Here is an 18,030-nt window from a genome sequence, read left to right on the forward strand (position 1 = left end):
TCGCCACGTATCGATCATGCCGTTCCTCCCATACGAGGAGCCTGGGATTGAGGTCATTCTTTCATTGACTTCGTTTCTCGTTCTATTAAACATCACTCGATACATCCTAGACCGACTGCTGTACTGCGGCATCATAGGACAAATTCTCATAGGGATAATATGGGGCCTGCCAGTCGGAGGAACAGCATGGCTGACAAAGGAATATCAAGAAACCATTCAAGCATTGGGCTACCTAGGTCTGATAGGTCTTGTGTTTGAAGGAGGACTCAGTACAGATCTTAAACAGCTTCGGAAAGCTGCCTACATTTCGATATCGGTAGCCACCGTTGGTCTGTTAGTGCCTATTGCATTATCTTTCCTGTTGCTTGTTTTACCATTTCCCAGTAGTTCTGGGACAATGTATCCTACTCCTCTAGCAGCCTTCTCGGCTGGGGCATCATTATGTTCGACCTCTCTGGGAACGACATTCGCCATTCTCTCTTCTGCAAATATGCAGCACACGAGAGTCGGTGTGATACTCGTAGGAGCTGCGATGATGGACGACGTTGTCGGCCTTGTTATGGTGAACATTGTTACAACCCTGGGGAGTGGGGGCATGGGTGGGTGGCCAATCGCAAGACCAATAGCCGCGAGTTTTGGCTTACTTCTGGTTTCCCTTGGTCTGGGCGCTTATTTACTCCAGCCGGTTTGGCTCTACCTTGTCAAGTGTTCTCAGTCCGAGACAGTGACTAACGTTTCCGCGGGAAACAAATCTGATATCAAGGAAACCGCCCTTAAGCAATTCTGGAGAATTCCTAGCCTTGGGTTTCTTCTTTCAACATTGATACTGATCATTTTCGTCACTATTGCATCTTTCATCGATGCGTCTGTCCTTTTCGCCGCATTTATAGCCGGGGGCATAGTTAATTACCTATGGGATATCGGAAACCGTAGTATTGAAGAGGAACCGAGATCAAACCCAGCTCAGATGATGTACGAAGAGTACTACAAACCAATTATGGACTTCATATTGGTTCCCTTTTTCTTTGTAAGTATTTTCAAACTTATATCTTACTCTTGCCATCCAGAGTCAGGACTGCTGGTAGACAACATGAGACGTTTACTTTCGGAACCGATTTGGCATACTCAATCCGTATGGAATGGTGGAACCTTCCTGGATAATAAATCACATCCAAATATTTATTTCATTCGGGACAATCAATCAACCGAAATTCCGGATTGAACCCTCCTCAAACATTCACATTCAGCCTGCTAACCCAGACTATTGGACAAACTGCGAGCAATACTTAATTTTAAGGAACTGGACTGATGTGATCTATCTAGGCGTCTATTGGTTTCTCAATTCCAATTACAGACATGTTTAAAGCCTCCATCGTCTGGAAAGGCATTGTGTACTCTATACTCATGGTAATTGCGAAATGCCTAGTGAGCCTTGTTATATATTTCGAGTACTTCGCAAAATCCTGGAGCAAGCCAAGAGAAACTCAATCGTCGACAGCAGAGTCTACTCGTGTTCCACATATAGAAGCCTTGCTAGTGGGATTCGCCATGGTTGCCAGAGGAGAAATCGGGTTCTTGATTGCGTCCCTCTCACAAAGCTCTGGTACACTGTTGTTGAAGAATCAACAAAATACTGCCATTGTTTCCGGAGAAGCAGTTTTCCTTGTCATCGTTTGGGCTGTAGTGATTTGCACTATAGTCGGCCCAGTTGTCGTCGGCATTCTCGTAAGGCGAATCAAGAATCAAGCATTGGATCTTCATTGAATTTAGACTCTGATTGCATTCCCTACGAAGTTTACACCCCGAATGTCTTAGTTTAATATATCTAAAGAGTTAACAACGTTGCCGGTGACAACCCGGAGATTTAAAAAGTCAAAATAATACAAATGCTTGAAGCTAACCATGTCTCACTGGTAAGGCTGTCGATTAGATGTTGCAATTCGAGCCTTCGATCGGGAATCATTGGAGGTACCTGCAGCTGGATACATGCTGGAACGCACATCAATTAACATTTGCAGTCCTTGCATGGAATATTTTGGAAGCAAATCTGTAGGGTTTTAAAGATCTGGGCAATGTTTGTCTCAACTCCGCGGTCTCACTACGGGTGTATACGAATATGGATAACTTTAAATGGAATTATACTTCGGATTAATATAACATCACTAAATCGCGACTCCCTGGGACCCTGAGAGATTTTGAAATGGAAAAATCCACAGACAATAAAATACGATCGGCTAGAGAATCTAACGGTAGAAGATCATCGTGTTTTAGTCTTTGTATAAGATTCAAGAGTCAGGACCGCAAAAGAAGACCCATTGACCCCGTTTATCACATGATAGAGAACTCCTGATTTGTGAAGTTATGGTACTATTGGCTAGGCAAAAGGAGACCGTTGAAAGATGTTCGTCCCACGACTCGCGAGTGCCTTGCCATGCCTGGTGACTGCCTAACGCCGAGCAATTTTGCTATTTATCATTTCAAGCCGGAGAAATCTTTTCTGCAATTGTCTCGGAACTCTTCTCGAAAAGAATAAAATGGGATCCGAGTATGCAAGGCTACCAAAGTGATGAGGAGAATTCGTATCACAGCCTGATCTAAGCCCCACACAACAATATAACCCGCATGATCCCTTGTCCTTGCACAGCATGCACTGTCAGACGGTTAGACGAGGTTTGCATGACAACTTACAAGCATGGGCAAATCTCATATAAATTTGGCCTTTATTATACGTACTTCCATGCCAATGATCTCCTCCCCTGATTGGAATTTTTCAAGTTTCATTCTGTACATCTTTCGGACTGCTTAAGAGTTTCTCAAGTTCTTTTATATTCTATACTTGAGTTACTTCAACAGTCTTCAAAGATGTCAACCTCACAGTACGGGGCTTTTTTGCCTCGACATCTCAAGGGATACTTATGGATTAGCTTTCTTGTCGCAGTATTCATTGTTATGGGATTGAGCGAAAACAATGTTATATTTGTTAACAGATCAGCAAGTTGGGATGCGACGGATGGTGGTCCATTATCACAAGATTATTCTAGAAATCTGGATGTACCATCTACAACTTCTTTAGCATCCCCGCCAATCAGCGACGATAATAGCTATATAAAGCCGGCAGCAGAAGAACCAAGCAGGATCTACAGTAACACAGGTCTTGATCCGAAAGATGTCGTCATTTTGGTCAAGACTGGTGCTACGTCTATTTGGAGGAGGATGCCTATGCATATGTCGACCACATTGGGTAACAAACAGCTAACTCCCAACATCGTCTATTACTCTGACATCGCGGACAATATCAATGGGAATCCGGTCATTGATTCTCTCGCAAACGTATCGGCAACTCTTAAAGCATCACCTGACTTTGAACTCTATAACAAAGCCAAAGAAGCTCTCAATGACAACTTGTACCAAGAGAGTGCCAGCATGGAGGGAGATTCGTACCTACCGGGTGGCTGGAGATTGGACAAATACAAGTTCTTGCCCATGTTTCAACATGCTGCTATTCATCACCCTGGCAAGAAATGGTATGTGTATATGGAGGACGATAACTATTTCTTTTGGGAGACACTTTATGCATGGCTTGCGACTTTAGACCACACATCTCCTCTTTTGATTGGATCGCCAGCCTTTAAGATGGGCGAAGATTTTGCTCATGGTGGATCCGGATTTGCTGTCTCTGGAAAGGCTATGGCAACTTCATTTGGTGCAGAGAAGACTTTGGCTGACAAGTACGAGTCGTATGCGAAGGAGCATTGCTGCGGAGATCAAGTACTTTCACATGCCATGAAAGAAATGGGCGTGGAGCGATTCAAGGAACTGGATGGAGGTGGATGGGCTGCCTTGCAGTCCCTTCCAACATGGAGAATTGGTTTTGGTGACTGGAACTGGTGTTCACCACTCATGAATATTCATAAAGTCCATCAAGCAGATATTTCCCAATTGTTCGTTTTTGAAAACCAGTTCATGCAAGAGACGAAAGGAAAGGGACGCATTCGTTATCGCGATGTTTTTAAATACTTCTTTGCTCCAAAGCTAGTTGCTGCACGCTCAGAGTGGGATAATTATGCAGCAGCCAAGTCATTTTCATCGATGAAAGATTCCTGGTCGCCCGAATTAAAGGCCCTAACTGCAGCTCAGAAGAATGAAAGACCCTGGGCATCGAAGGAAAATTGCAAAAAGGCTTGTGTAGACTGGGATAAATGTTTGACCTGGAAGTATCAAGATGATAATTGCCATCTTGATCACACTGCGGCGATAGGAGCAAAGGTCAATGAGGGTATTTATATGGAAAGTGGGTGGATGGTGGATAGAATCGGGAAGGTTCTTGAAAAGAAGGAATGTAGTGCTTTGGATTTTTAGACTTACAGGTTCCAGACCTCATGGTTCGGCGTTTTGGATTTTGATGCATTTGAATAGGCGAACGACATTTTAAATATAATAATATGATTCAATCTGATAATACAAGATAAGCTATTTATAGAGCCTAGATCTGCAACTTTCAGTGCCAGTGCAGATTTATTTACATGAACTATATAGTTGGGAGTCCCAGTCCGAGTACGTGAAATGTTTTATTCAGCCATCAGAAAATTCGATCGTTTGCCCATGTGTGGGGATTAAAAGCCTACTTCATTATGGATAATTTTAGAAAACATTGAACATCATCTCAAACTTTTCTTATCGCAAGTATTTCTTTTGACATCTCATTATACGCTATGTTTGACCCTTTTCCTTAGCCAGTTCGCCTATCCATCCATCGCACTTTCCCCCCCTTGACAAAACGACAAACTCTGATAAATTGCTAGTACGTATGCCAATCATATTTACATTCTAGTTTCGAAACAATCATTTCTCAATGTACAAACCCAATCAATACAATCACCAACCCTAAGGTGACGCAACAATCTCACATTTATCCTCCATTAACGTCTCATTGATTCTCTGGATCATCCATCCACTATTGATCACCCTTTTATCCCATGAAGCCCGTCCCTCAATTTCTCTTCCTAGCATTACCACTACATCCAAACTACAGCTCTTCTCATTCTCGTTATTGATTTCGTGCTTCCAGATACGGCAAGTAGATAATGCGACGCACGCCGCCAGACACGCTTCAGGTGAAGTATAAGCCTGCTCAAGAGCATCTTTATCTTCTACGACGGGAGCAGGTGGACTCCAAGGTGGATTGGTGATCGTGGTGATATTCTCTGTAAGTTTGTGGCGAGATGCGGAATTGTCCCAATCATCACGGCGGTCTTTGAGGTAAGGTGATATTGTTTTAAGGAAAATGTCACGAAATATGATTGGTCGCTAGCATGTTTCGTTAACACATTATTTAGGGTATCCATGATACTCATGGGATGACAACTTACCGAAACATGGTTATTATGACTATGCTGGCGCTCCAATAATGCCAGTTGAACCAGATCCCTCTGGTGCAAATGATGAAACGTGAAGACTGGTTTGCACCATGAGAATTCGTCAAATCCTGTTTTCCAGGGTGGTTCGGGTCTGAATGACACTGGGCCATATTTCCCTCTGTTTACAAGCACATTATGATCGCGCAATACTTTGCCAAGAACCATGTCACCGCAACACTCACTTGCGGTGAATTTGGCATACTCTTTTAGAGTGGGGGTTTTAGGTCCAGTGAAAACAGACTTCATTAAAGACCTAGAGAATACGATTCCTGAACCTCCTTGCGCAAATGTCGCATTGCTTTCTCCCGCGGAAGCGCCATAATATGACGGTTCATCGTCAGCTGAGAGTGTTGCAAGCCATGGGAGAAGATTTGACCAAAAGACGAAAGTGTCGTCTTCAATATAAACAGTCCATTTGAAACCGGGGAAGTTCCTCTGAGCATGCTCTAGCATGGGAAGAAACTTGTATCTGTCTAGTTTCCAGCCTGGCTTATCCCCGGGTGGGAGTTCAGGTTCGTCGCCCGGGAGCTGAGCTTGCTCTCTGTACGCATGAATGTTGGTATGTAGATCTTGGTATATGTCGTACGCAATTGTGTCATGTATCTGCAGAGTATCGCTCACGTTTTGCAAAACGTCCACTGTCTGGATCTCATGAGAAAGATTCTCTTGGAGATCAGAATATATTACACTGTTTGGCAAACTCGATAAAGTCGTTAACAGCTGCATAGGCATTCGACGCCACGCTGTGCTTGCACCAGTCTTGATGATTAACAGAATGTCAGATGATGACACTGATAGCTCTGAACTTGGCACTGTAGAGGTAATGTCGGGTGTAGCGCTGGGCTGAGGGTGGGGTGATATTGATGGATACACCGCCTTCTCCGCAGACTTCGTCGGCCTCCCGTCTGCTAGCCGTCCAGGTTCTACTACAACTTCCGCATGAGGTGGTACAGCGAACTCGCCATCGTGTAGCTTCGGATGTACATCAAGCCTCAAGTAGCCATAATATATCGTCAGAAAACTCAATATGACAAAAATCAATGCAAGACCTCGTGGACCTCTAAAAAATAGCATTATTCTTCAGCCGCAACATCTAGCATGATTCTCATAGGAAAATATACGACGAGGGATATGTATAGATCTGTATAGATCTGATAAACTTAACAATCTTCGGAGAAACGGTGGGAGTTTATGCATTCAATGCTTATTAAGGGCGATACGAATTATGGTAGAGGGCTTCAACAAATGCGATACAAGGATGTTGTCCATACGAGCCAAGAGTTTGGGAAGAAAAGTCCACATGAGGCAGGGGAGCCCTGATCTACGCATTCTCACCGGTTTATGTCAAACAAAAGGGGCTTTTGTTATTGTCAAGGTTTATTTGAAGATTTACCTAATTGAGCCCATCCCCACCCACTCTTACTCTGTTAAAGTTCATTCAATACTTTATTTAAGCTTCATGCATGATCAACCCAATGATAATGGGCCATATGCAAGGCTACCAAATGCTACCTTGCAATTGAAAAGTTCTCGAAGAGTTTTAATGACATGGGAGGCTGGCGGAAATTACCAATCCATCTTGATGCAGCACACTAAGGTTTGTTGCCTTCCTGCCTACACTCATTACCTAGTATCTGCTTCCCCGTATACGGAACAGACGATAGAAATTGTTTTATTTTGATCGTCATCCTAAAAATACTAAGCTCTAAAGTCCCGCGACTTGACCGATTAGCTCAGTAGGGAGAGACAAGGTCAAGCCAATATGATCATCGTAAGTATAAAGACTTAGCTGCATGGGCTGCAGTAGAAAGTGCTCCAGTGGCACTTTTCCATTGTTCAAAGCTATTTTATACAGTACATTCTTTTGGTCACCCATTCGTTTGTGCTATCTATATCTTTCGGGTTCTATTCTTCAAGTGTGAAAGAGGGGCCATGCCTGTGGTACCTGTATTACCGTCCTTGCACAGGCAAATCTTCAACGGCATCCTTTGCGTCGTCACATTCTTTTTAATCTTCCGTTATTTCAGAAGATATGTCACATTTGCCCCAATTACCTTTGAAAGTATATGGCAGATCTCCCTAGCGGAGATTAATCGCAGCAAAAATGTTGAAAGAGTCAAGCAATTAGAACAGAAACTTTCTTTACAAGATGCAGAGAAGGGAGTCCAGACAAAAGATGATGTGGCTGCGAAGTGTATTGCTTCTGTAGTGGGATATCGTGAGGAGGCAAATCTGTGGAGGAGATGTTTACAGAGTTATCATAATTCCCCCGGTCTAGAGATTATGCTCATTGGAATCGATGGGGATCATGATGGAGATATGGAGATGGTTTCTGTAGCACAGGAAGTGTGTATTCCCTCCTTCAACCTCCAAGAACGCTCAGCAGTGATCTAAAAACATTGAAAGACTAACAAACGTCCCTCTGAAGGTATTTCCAGATCTCATAAAAATCCACGTTGAAGAACCATATGGTCTTCTCGCTGTCCGCATTGCTCAAAACTACATCACCCACGAACTCTACGACGAAAAGTCCTCATCCACAAAATGGGCGTCCACACCTACATCATTCGACTCCACAGATGTCCCCCCGGCTCTTCTATCCGAGGCTCACGCATATGCCTTCCGCACTGTGTTCGAAAAAGCGCTCACAACCCTCCGTGAACATGATGCTCTATCACCGTCCCGCGATTCTAAGACCAGATCCCTCCACCCAATATGTCTCTACCAACCTCACAAATGCAAAAAAGATATCATGTTTACCAATATGGTTTTCGCTTTGGCATTGGGACAAGGGAATAATATTGAATACTTGTGGACTAGCGATTCTGATACCATCGTTTATCCGGATACTTTGTACCAAACAGTCGGTTGTATGTCTGCTGATCCGTTAATCGGAGGTAGTTGCTCGGCTCTGAGCATTCATAATGATCAGGAGAGTGCCATTGCTGCTTTGGGTAGTGCAGCTTATTGGTCTGAGTAAGTATCTCATTCATCTAATTATTTGAAAGGATTGCATATCTAATAATGTCGCATTGCAGGTTAGCTATTACACGTGGACAAACCGGAGCCGTAGACGCTGTAGACTGTCAACCTGGTCCATGTGCCGCTTTTCGTCTCATAGCTCTTGAGTCTATTCTCTTACCATGGTACACGCAAACTTCTCTTGGAGTCAAAACCGTCGTCAACGAAGATCGTCATCTAACCACCAATCTCCTCCTTCAAAACTGGAAAGTGACCTTCAACACCTCCGCGCTCGCCTCTACCGATACCCCTACCACACTTCTCCGCTGGCTCCTTCAACAAATGCGTTGGGCCCGCGCTACTCATATCGAATGTTTCCAATATCCGCAAATCTACTCTATTCACGGTGTCATCCTTTTTGTGACAGCTATGCGTCGTTTCTACGGACCATTGATCATTGGTGTCTTCACTATTCGTTACGTATTCACAGGTTACACCGTCCATGCATTCCAATCCTGGGATTTCCTTCTCCGTGTGGCTTTATGTACATGTTACAATTTTTGGCGCAATAAATCACATGTGGCTAGCATTAAATATCTCGTTCTTTCTCAGATATTCTATCAACTGCCTCTACCGGGAATCATGTTCTGGTCGGTTGTTACGGTCTTAGAGGGAGGATGGGGAACGAGCATGAGAAGTGCGAATGAACAGAAGAAATCGAGATTTGCAGGGTGGGATAACCTCTGGAGTACTACTGCAGTAGTTATCTGGATGGGCTTCGTGGGAGCGGCAGTTGCGAGATGGGTTACTTCGTATCTTGCGCCGGCTTTTATGGTGGAAGCGATGATTTTTGCGGGAGTAACGTCGGTGGGGAGTTTGTATTGGACTTTACTTGGGTAGACTTTGATATATGATTTAAAGTATAAAAATAGGCGGTATCAATGGAATGGGCATATGGTCAACACTCAAAAGGCTGGTTGGATTGGGATTGGGATTAGATAGGCTATATTAATATTGGGGTACCTCTAGGTTCAGGAGTAAGATACATGAATAATCGAATAGACAAGTAGCCATGAGAAGTACCTTTAAAGGCTCATATGAAAGCAATGTAATTAAACGTTTGCAAATACAAAATCTGTAGCAGGGCACCTGAACGTTCAAACCGATTTGTGTAAATGAAGTTTAATGAACTATCTAATGTATGAAATGATTTGAATGCTTGAAATAGTGTAAATACATAAACGCTTAACACAAGTTTGAAATTTGTAATGAATTGAATGTCCAAAACTATTTCAATGTTTGAGAAGACTTGAATACCTACTACATTACAGTAAATTGTCTACAATAAATAGAATTAAAGGCGAAGGAAGGATTGAGACATATACGAAAAGTGCAGGCAGTCAAGCGAGGTCTCAAAGCTAGTCGTCGCCTAAAATATCGATTCTATTACAATATAAAATGCAGCATACTAACTACCTAGATATAGACTATTGTGTCTACGATATTACTCAAAGCTGCTCTCCACTCCATCTAATAACATGTCATGTACCCCACTACCACGTGTCAGAAGCCCCTCCAAAAGCTAGTGCTAGTGCTTGATGTGGGTTGAGGACGATTCTTTAATTCCTTTATATTACTAAACTAGAGACTTGTTAATATCGAATTCCGCGATATCCCTTCTATGGTGTAATGGTTAGCACGTCGGATTTTGATTCCGGAGATATTGGTTCGATTCCTATTAGAAGGTTCTCTCATGAACATTCTTTCATTCCATACTCAGTTTAAATCTGAGATCAAAGGGTTCCGCAGTTTTTTGACTTTTTTTTTTTGCCGTTAAGAGCTCGTTTTGAGCTCTTAACTTTTGTAGGCGTTTCGGAGCGTAGCGAAAGAAACTTTTACGTCGGATTTTACAGACTTTTTATAAGTCGAGTACTCTACTTTCTAGTCACCCCTGTTTTAGATCACCTTTTTAAATTGAAAATTACTTTTTGAGTTTATTAAAATTTTTATTATTGTATATAATAGAATTCAAAAATAATCTAAATAATCTAAATAATCTAAATAATCTAAATAAGAATATTTAAAAAATTATAAATGAAATTTTTTATTATTTTAATAAATAAATAAGAATAATAAGAATAATAAGAATAATAAGAATAATAAGAATAATAAGAATAATAAGAATAATAAGAATAATAAGAATAATAAGAATAATAAGAATAATAAGAATAATAAGAATAATAAGAATAATAAGAATAATAAGAATAATAAGAATAATAAGAATAATAAGAATAATAAGAATAATAAGAATAATAAGAATAATAAGAATAATAAGAATAATAAGAATAATAAGAATAATAAGAATAATAAGAATAATAAGAATAATGAGAACAATAAGAATAATAAGAATAATAAGAATAATAAGATATCACGGAGGTAATAGCTATATCTAATGGTCACTTTGATCTGGGAATAGGTATGTAGAGTGATAATAAACTAGATTGACTTGAGGTATGATCCTAATGATCAAACCTGCTTTATATACCCTGATCGGGCGAGGTACTCGCCTAATTAGGTATATAGGGCACACAAATGAAATGAATGATATAGTGTTAGTAATCATGGGAGTGAGTACTCCGAAGGAGTACCGGGATTAGTGCTTGTAAGGTTACACTATACGGTGAATTCCGTGACATAAGAATAATAAGAATAATGAGAATAATGAGAATAATAAGAATAATGAGAATAATGAGAATAATGAGAATAATGAGAATAATAAGAATAATGAGAATAATGAGAATAATAGAATAATAGAAATAATAGAAATATAGAAATAATAGAATAAGAAATAATAGAAATAAGATAATATAGAAATAATAGAAATAAATAATAGAAATAATAGAAATAATAGAAATAATAGAAATAATAGAAATAATAGAAATAATAGAAATAATAGAAATAATAGAAATAATAGAAATAATAGAAATAATAGAAATAATAGAAATAATAGAAATAATAGAAATAATAGAAATAATAGAAATAATAGAAATAATAGAAATAATAGAAATAATAGAAATAATAGAAATAATAGAAATAATAGAAATAATAGAAATAATAGAAATAATAGAAATAATTAGGCGCTCCGAAACACTGGCGACCTAGCTCGCCTCGAATTCTTGCTTGTTTTTTCTTCTCTATTTTAGATTACGAGTGCTGTCTATATAAAATTAATATCTCTTAGGTCGTTTGAATGTTCCAGTTGTACTCTCATTGATTCAGGTATATTCATTGTCCCTAAACAATTCGATATCTTGAACGGATTCATTGTTCCAAGCAATTATAACATAACGTTGAGGGTCGTTGATGATCTACATCTCATCTCGTTCATGCACTGCCTACTCATAGCTCAAACCTCGTGCAGTTGCGGATTTGGTTTCATATTGAATTGTAGCCATGATGTCAGTTCAGCATTACTAGATAATCGTCAACGTTGTATTTTTTATTGTATCATATTGCTAATGCTAAAAAACGCTTTTGTATTTATTACTCATGCCTCGCTCTTGGGCAATGTAGCAACCTTTTCCTGGAACAACTTCTCTGCCTTAGCCCAGACTGGAGTATTTCTCCAATCCTTCAAAGACAACAGACTTGGTAATAAGTCCTTGCTGAATGCCTCACTTGCCTCTCTTGGCAATAAACTTGGCAAGTGATCAATACTGATGACACTTAATCTTGGTTCTCCCTTGACCTCAACTGGAACAGTTGGCTCTGAAAATGTGGTTGCAACAGTATAGATTGGAATTGGGTTGTTGGGGTTGGTGGTATCAGCACTGACATCGCAGACGACTGACAATTTGCGGTTTGGGGTATCGAGGCTTTGCATGTCGACGAAGTTTGGAATCTTGGACATGAGGTATATGCAGTTAATGAAGATGTCACTCTCAACAATCTCTGGGAATGGCCCTCCCTTGGCGGTCTCAGCCATATCCCACTTCAACACATTCTCAGTTGGCACACCAGCTCTCAAGCAGAGATCAACTGCTCCACTTCCACATCTGCCTAATGCACCGATAACCAAAACTCGTGGTGCCTTGCCAGTCTTTTCTTGTCCAGCTGCGATTGCCTTCTTAACATCTACAATCAATTCATCTTCGTTGGGGTAGCTCGATACGCTTGGGAAAGGCTCGGATGCTGGGTGGGTGAGTTGCCATGCCCAGTTTTCGAGTGCCAATGCTGCACCAGCAAATCCAGCATGGTATCCAAAGGCTGCAACTCTTCTGCCTCTGTCGTCTGTCAAGAATTCGAGATCTAAGAGAGTTCCACCTCCACGAGGAAATCGTGATAGAACGGTGTCCCAACCTCCCTGTTGTTTATAACAATGTGCGAATTGTACGTGGACATGCTCAAGAGGAACTTATAGATAACTGTTAGACGCATCCATTGATATCACATCAAGCAGAAACTTACAGTCTTCGACGGGCAGTTCCTTCAATCCAATGATAATGTGATCCTTTGGTGCTTGTCTCCATGTGTTTTCTGGCACAAGTGTAGCACCAACTTTCTCAAACTCTTCGTCATCGAATATACGCTCTGGGCTGCGCTCAACGTTGATTGTGTATCCAGCATCGATGAGAGCTTTGGCGGTAGTGGGGGTAAGAGCTGATCGATGCTCAAGGGCCTTGCCCACTGATGATCGCATTAGTAGCTTGCGGAGCATTATGCCATTGATTACTTACATTCAGAACGTAGGTGGAGAGTGGTTCCAGACATTATGAAATAATTGATTCGTGATTTGAATGTTAATTGAAGTTTTCGAGTTTATTCACAACTTCAAGTTTTGTTTGGTGAGGGGGATACTTTTCTGCCCCATTGAGTCATCCAATTATCCATGTCACCGCCTCCGGGATCGCACCATCCATCAAACTTCACTTCACTGCTCTGAGCCCCCACATTTTATCCCCTAGAGTGCGGGAAAATGGCGCCCATTGTGGTCTGTGCAATATACCTTGTATGAAGGAATATGATTGGTTAGATTGGCTTCTGTAATGCTTTTTCAATCACTCTGTTTATAAATAGGAATCTTGATTTCAAAATATAATTTTCTAAAAAAAATTAAAAAAGAGAAGATCAGAAGTTAGTATGTATTATTATCTTCAAAATTTCGAAATAGAAATAATATTAAAAAGATTTTATATTAAAGATTGAATGTAAATATGAGATTAAATTCCAAATATCCTGATGTTCTGATTGGTCACTAAGATACCTGTTAAGCGAGGGCGCCGAATGTCCGCACTCTAGGGGATAGTTGAAGAGCCATCATCAACCATCGTCTGGAGCTGAATAAGTACCTACTGTAGCTCCTGAGTTAAAACAACGCAACAATTGTTCAATTGAGAATATTCCATGATCTCCTTAAATCATAGGCAAAGACTCAAGGAAACGAGATTAGCCAACCTTCATGAATTGTATGAGGCATTCAATACTCTCTATTCAATTTAAGGAAGTCGGTGATGTCTCTTTTACATGTAGTGAATCCGTGTTGCTCCCAAAGAATCTCTCTCAATATGGCAGTCTCTTGTGGACGGCAAGTTTGTAATCTGCTTGTGCGGTAGGGTGTGTAGTCAATCACTCTATTGATAAAGTTTGCTTTTCGACACACCACCTCGTTGTTTTGTTGATTTTTGGATAGTATCAAACTTTCCTGTTTATATTATTTAAAAGTACGCTCTCATAAATCCAATCCATATCGCAGTCATGTCGGCCAAAGATGTACGAACTCATATCATGCTGGATCTTGAGATAGCCGCACACCCATTGAAACACAATCCTGCGATCATCCAGATCGGCGCTATTCATTTTGATATCGAAACCGGCGAGGTCTTGAAGACTTTCTCCATAGACATCAACTTGGAATCATGTATTCAATCGGGCTTAATCACTGATTCAGATACACTTCAGTGGCTTGAGAAAAACATTCCGGATACATTGTCTGCCAGCCAAAACAGCAAAGTAGCACTCCAAATTGCTCTCAAAAGACTCACCACCTGGCTCTCCAGTTGCCACAAGTCTAATCAAGTTAGCATCAAAACCAACTATCCAGCTGCGAGATTCAACCCGAGCGACCTTCAAGTAATGATCTGGGCATATGGTAGCACCCAGGACTGCCGGTGGATGGAAAGTGCCTACAAAGCAGCGGATTTGAGAAAGCCGTGGATGTACTATAACGATCTCTGTGTTCGAACTTACTGCGAAGCGGCTTTCTCAATTACAGGAAGGAATATCCGACGTGAGGTGGACAAATCTTTCGTCGGCAAAAAGCACGATGCTATCGATGACTGCAAGCACCAGATACTCTACCTGACCAAGTGTCGTGACGCACTTCGAGGACTTCAAGGCTCTGCCATTGCTCCAGTTCCTGTTGGACCGATTTCGGAATCTTCAGTGAAACGACCCAGGACTGTATTGGATGACAATTATTACAGAATGGGTTTAGACTAGCAGCGAACTTCTGGCAAACCAGCCAGACCAGCATCTACGCCTACAGGAAGTGGCCGACATTGAATCACACTTGGCTGGAATGAGTTCGACTTCCAATATTGCCATGCGGAATCTCCAGCTGACAAAATTCTCACAGCGGTACACATCCTTTGCCGGGATTGAGACATATCTCCTCGAGGGGAAGTAAGTAGTGACATATGATTTGTTGGAACGAATCTCGTCTCATGGAGACTATCCATTGTCATAAATTGGGTCCAATAAATGATGGGCGTTTATCATGGAGCTAGCTAGAACGATTCTAATGAAGTTGCAATACATCCTTCTAGCACGCATCGTCATGTGCCATTTGAATTTGAAACTTATCGTTGTGAGACAATTTGATTCGTTTTTCTTTCTATATTCTCAGTGATTTCGCTATTGTAAACAAAGTAACTCACACCTTCCTTATTTTGCCAAATTTACATCTCGCTGCTGATTTAAATTTCACATGGGATAATTAGCCAGAGCCCGAATTCGAATCCTGGGGACGCCTACACTCTCCTCCACAACTCTCTCCACACTCTCATCACCTCGTCAGATCTACTACCTTCAACTCTTTTGCCCAAAGTACCCTCCCGAACTTCGTTTCGTTGTTACTCTCTTATTCGCAGCCCTCTCGCTCTCATGTCAGACCTCAAAGCTCTATCTGCTTCATCACCGTCGATCCCTCCTCGCGACTCCCCTCGATAGCCCTCCTCTAGTATTCGCATTCTCAGGACCAGCTAGCTAATGGCCCCTACGATCCAAATTATAGCGGTAGAAACCCCGAAGATCTTCTGAAATGTTGTCAAACGGCGTCTCGACGCCAACCGGGTATTGAAGGAGAGGGAGAAGAAAATGCTTAGTAGGGAAGACTATCGACTTTTGGAGGTCAGCCTAGATACTAAACCACGCTTGCAGTCAGAGAACTCGGAAAACACCAAGGCAAGCATCTCCTAATCAGGCAGAAGTTTATCGGGCAAACTTACTACACTTTGGTCTTAGTTCACTTAATTAGTTATAGCTAACACATGGCAGATACTGTGATCACAGTGGCTTGAGGGAATGGCGCACGGCTATCCTGAAACAGAGTTGTACTAAAGGGAGGGTAATGTCTTTCCTCCGTTGGATCTGTCTAACATGTCTGACCACGAATCGAAAAAGGTGAAAGCGGAAGTCTGTCAATCAATACTGGTGGGATTTTTAAATGCTTATTTGATGGATGAACGATGGCTGTCTGGTAGACGGAAATGATGCATCGGAGTTTTTTACGGTACTGTATTCTCCTTCCTTTGTTGGACTTCTAATATATGCTGACTGTGGACTAAAATTACATCAATACCATCTTGAAGGTCGACTTTGACCTTGACAGTATGTCAAAACCAAAGAAGCAGATGACACTAGCAAACTTGAGCGCCCCCTGCCCCAGTACTAGGGAAAGACAACGATGACGAGAGAAATGCTTGCGATAGTCCTGAAATGATGGAGATAAGCTCTTTGGCGACGATAATCAGGATGCTTGCGACAATTGCGATCACTACGATGAACACATGAATATGGACGCTAGCACGGACAGCGGTTACTGCACTGAGGGAACAGATTATCTTATGAGCAAGGACAACTGCATCACGTCATCTCTGGTTCTAGGTCGTCCGGCTAACTGACTGGTTATAACCAAAACCAACAACACTCAAAAAAGCATCAAGGTTGAAAATTTTCACTTTCTCGGTTCATGCAAGTTCTAGACAAAACAATCCTGGGGACAAATTTCCATACGTGCCAGTTTAGACAAGAGCCAATGTTAAAAGAAAACAGGAGACCAGTGGTAAAACAATTAGAGCTCAATGATTAAGTGGACGCAAATGGTCATCTTCTAAGTCAGGCACCGTACCATTTTCCACCCAACTTTGTAGCTGGCGGAAGATTGCTGTTGGCTCGCCACCAGCAGCGCCGTAGCAGTGCTTTTTGCCTGGAACTTCGAAGTAGCGGTAGAAATCGCGTATGTCTGGCGAGATTAAGGGGACAAATTTGTGATGTTGCTCAGTGGATTTATAGGTGATGATTTTGTCACTCTGTTTCATGACCGAGTTAATCACTGTCATGACAAAAAGGGGTAGATTTCTGTCCTAATAGGATACAAGTCTCCTGACTTACCAAGCCGTGATAGGTGATTAACTTGCCTCTAGCATCGCGGAATTTGGTCAAGTCCGGATCCGATGTGTCTGCGATAGACTTGTATTGTTGGCTGGCGAAACGAGCAAGACGATTGTTTTCATCACGGGAGAGTTTAGTCAAATCCTTCTCCGGGTCCTTGGCTGCAAACAGCTGGAGCCACTGCTGGCCTAAAGGCCGGGGAGAACCAACGTAGTCCTTTCCAGTGCACTTAGTCTTCGCGAGCGATGATACCATCCGCCACGCAGTCCAATTCATCGCAGGTCACAATGGCCTAGTCGGTGATAGCGTCCAGTTCGCAATTGTAGGGAAATTGGCCTAGTTCATTCATAATCTGCTGCGGCCATTACATGTAGGGGAAGAGCTCGCTTCAGTAGAGCTCAGGTGCCCAAGCCGCGATGCCATCGTATGCGTCGGGATACGATTGAGCCAGTATCGTGCCCTGTCGGCCACTCCCCGAACAGCCGATAAAGTACGAGTATTCAGACCTTTTACCATAGAAGCTCTGGATAAGCGAGTTGCGGATGAGAGACCATGATGGCTGTGAGAAGCTTGCTTAAAAAGGTACGAGTTGCCATGGACGTGACTGGGGGAGAAACCTATACCTCGTCGTGCAAAGCCACATGCGCAAAGTTCTGCAGATTGTGCAAATTGACGTTTCCGGGATTGACAAGAGCGTAAGGTCTCGCATTCATCATACTGCCATCCTCAGTCTCAAGTCCCCAATCAGTTGTGATAGTGGTAAGTCCTTTGGCAAGGCCGCTTTAAACGCGTTAGTGGTCAATTGGACCTGGCCCAGCCACCGCCGCCGACAGCTTGGAGACAGCCATTCCATTTGTCGGTGGGGAGCCAGCCTTCGATCATGATGCTGTCATTTTGCCTGGGATGGGTATAGGTGATAGTAGTGTTACAGAAACTTGTGTTTGGTCGCTCTACTGTAGGCGTACCCGACCTCCAAAAACTA

The 18,030-nt window shown here is 42.0% G+C and overlaps 7 protein-coding genes across 7 annotated transcripts; 4 read left to right on the forward strand and 3 right to left on the reverse strand.

Moving 5' to 3' along the window:
• Positions 1 to 16: 16 nt before the first annotated feature.
• Positions 17 to 1,764, forward strand: EAE98_001129 (uncharacterized protein; the record flags this gene model as incomplete). Its single annotated transcript, XM_038948746.1, has 2 exons — positions 17 to 1,027; positions 1,324 to 1,764. The coding sequence occupies 2 exons, from the start codon at positions 17 to 19 to the stop codon at positions 1,762 to 1,764; spliced, it is 1,452 nt and encodes a 483-aa protein (XP_038815012.1).
• Positions 1,765 to 2,862: 1,098 nt separating this feature from the next.
• On the forward strand, positions 2,863 to 4,359 carry EAE98_001130 (uncharacterized protein; the record flags this gene model as incomplete). The annotated part of the gene is made up of 1 exon (XM_038948747.1): positions 2,863 to 4,359. One exon carries the CDS (start codon positions 2,863 to 2,865, stop codon positions 4,357 to 4,359), a length of 1,497 nt encoding a protein of 498 aa, XP_038815013.1.
• A 525-nt stretch (positions 4,360 to 4,884) lies between these two features.
• Positions 4,885 to 6,491, reverse strand: EAE98_001131 (uncharacterized protein; the record flags this gene model as incomplete). Its single annotated transcript, XM_038948748.1, has 2 exons — positions 4,885 to 5,307; positions 5,370 to 6,491. The coding sequence occupies 2 exons, from the start codon at positions 6,489 to 6,491 to the stop codon at positions 4,885 to 4,887; spliced, it is 1,545 nt and encodes a 514-aa protein (XP_038815014.1).
• Positions 6,492 to 7,123: 632 nt separating this feature from the next.
• EAE98_001132 (uncharacterized protein) lies at positions 7,124 to 9,490 on the forward strand. Its single transcript, XM_038948749.1, has 3 exons — positions 7,124 to 7,763; positions 7,846 to 8,393; positions 8,456 to 9,490. Exons 1-3 carry the CDS (start codon positions 7,350 to 7,352, stop codon positions 9,276 to 9,278), a joined length of 1,785 nt encoding a protein of 594 aa, XP_038815015.1. The 5' UTR covers positions 7,124 to 7,349; the 3' UTR covers positions 9,279 to 9,490.
• A 2,435-nt stretch (positions 9,491 to 11,925) lies between these two features.
• Positions 11,926 to 13,148, reverse strand: EAE98_001133 (uncharacterized protein; the record flags this gene model as incomplete). Its single annotated transcript, XM_038948750.1, has 3 exons — positions 11,926 to 12,791; positions 12,846 to 13,064; positions 13,115 to 13,148. 3 exons carry the CDS (start codon positions 13,146 to 13,148, stop codon positions 11,926 to 11,928), a joined length of 1,119 nt encoding a protein of 372 aa, XP_038815016.1.
• Positions 13,149 to 14,132: 984 nt separating this feature from the next.
• On the forward strand, positions 14,133 to 14,876 carry EAE98_001134 (uncharacterized protein; the record flags this gene model as incomplete). Its single annotated transcript, XM_038948751.1, has 1 exon — positions 14,133 to 14,876. The coding sequence occupies one exon, from the start codon at positions 14,133 to 14,135 to the stop codon at positions 14,874 to 14,876; it is 744 nt and encodes a 247-aa protein (XP_038815017.1).
• A 1,859-nt stretch (positions 14,877 to 16,735) lies between these two features.
• On the reverse strand, positions 16,736 to 17,324 carry EAE98_001135 (uncharacterized protein; the record flags this gene model as incomplete). The annotated part of the gene is made up of 2 exons (XM_038948752.1): positions 16,736 to 16,966; positions 17,049 to 17,324. The coding sequence occupies 2 exons, from the start codon at positions 17,322 to 17,324 to the stop codon at positions 16,736 to 16,738; spliced, it is 507 nt and encodes a 168-aa protein (XP_038815018.1).
• Positions 17,325 to 18,030: the final 706 nt, after the last annotated feature.

This window comes from Botrytis deweyae, assembly GCF_014898535.1.
Source record: "Botrytis deweyae strain B1 chromosome Unknown BDEW_002, whole genome shotgun sequence".
Classification (NCBI taxonomy): Eukaryota; Fungi; Ascomycota; class Leotiomycetes; order Helotiales; family Sclerotiniaceae; genus Botrytis; species Botrytis deweyae.

Coding starts and splice junctions, on each gene's coding strand:
- EAE98_001132 (XM_038948749.1), top strand. CDS start 7,350: ATGCCTGTGGTACCTGTATTACCGTCCTTGCACAGGCAAATCTTCAAC. Junction 7,764..7,845: donor TGGTTTCTGTAGCACAGGAA/GTGTGTATTCCC, acceptor GTCCCTCTGAAG/GTATTTCCAGATCTCATAAA. Junction 8,394..8,455: donor AGTGCAGCTTATTGGTCTGA/GTAAGTATCTCA, acceptor GTCGCATTGCAG/GTTAGCTATTACACGTGGAC.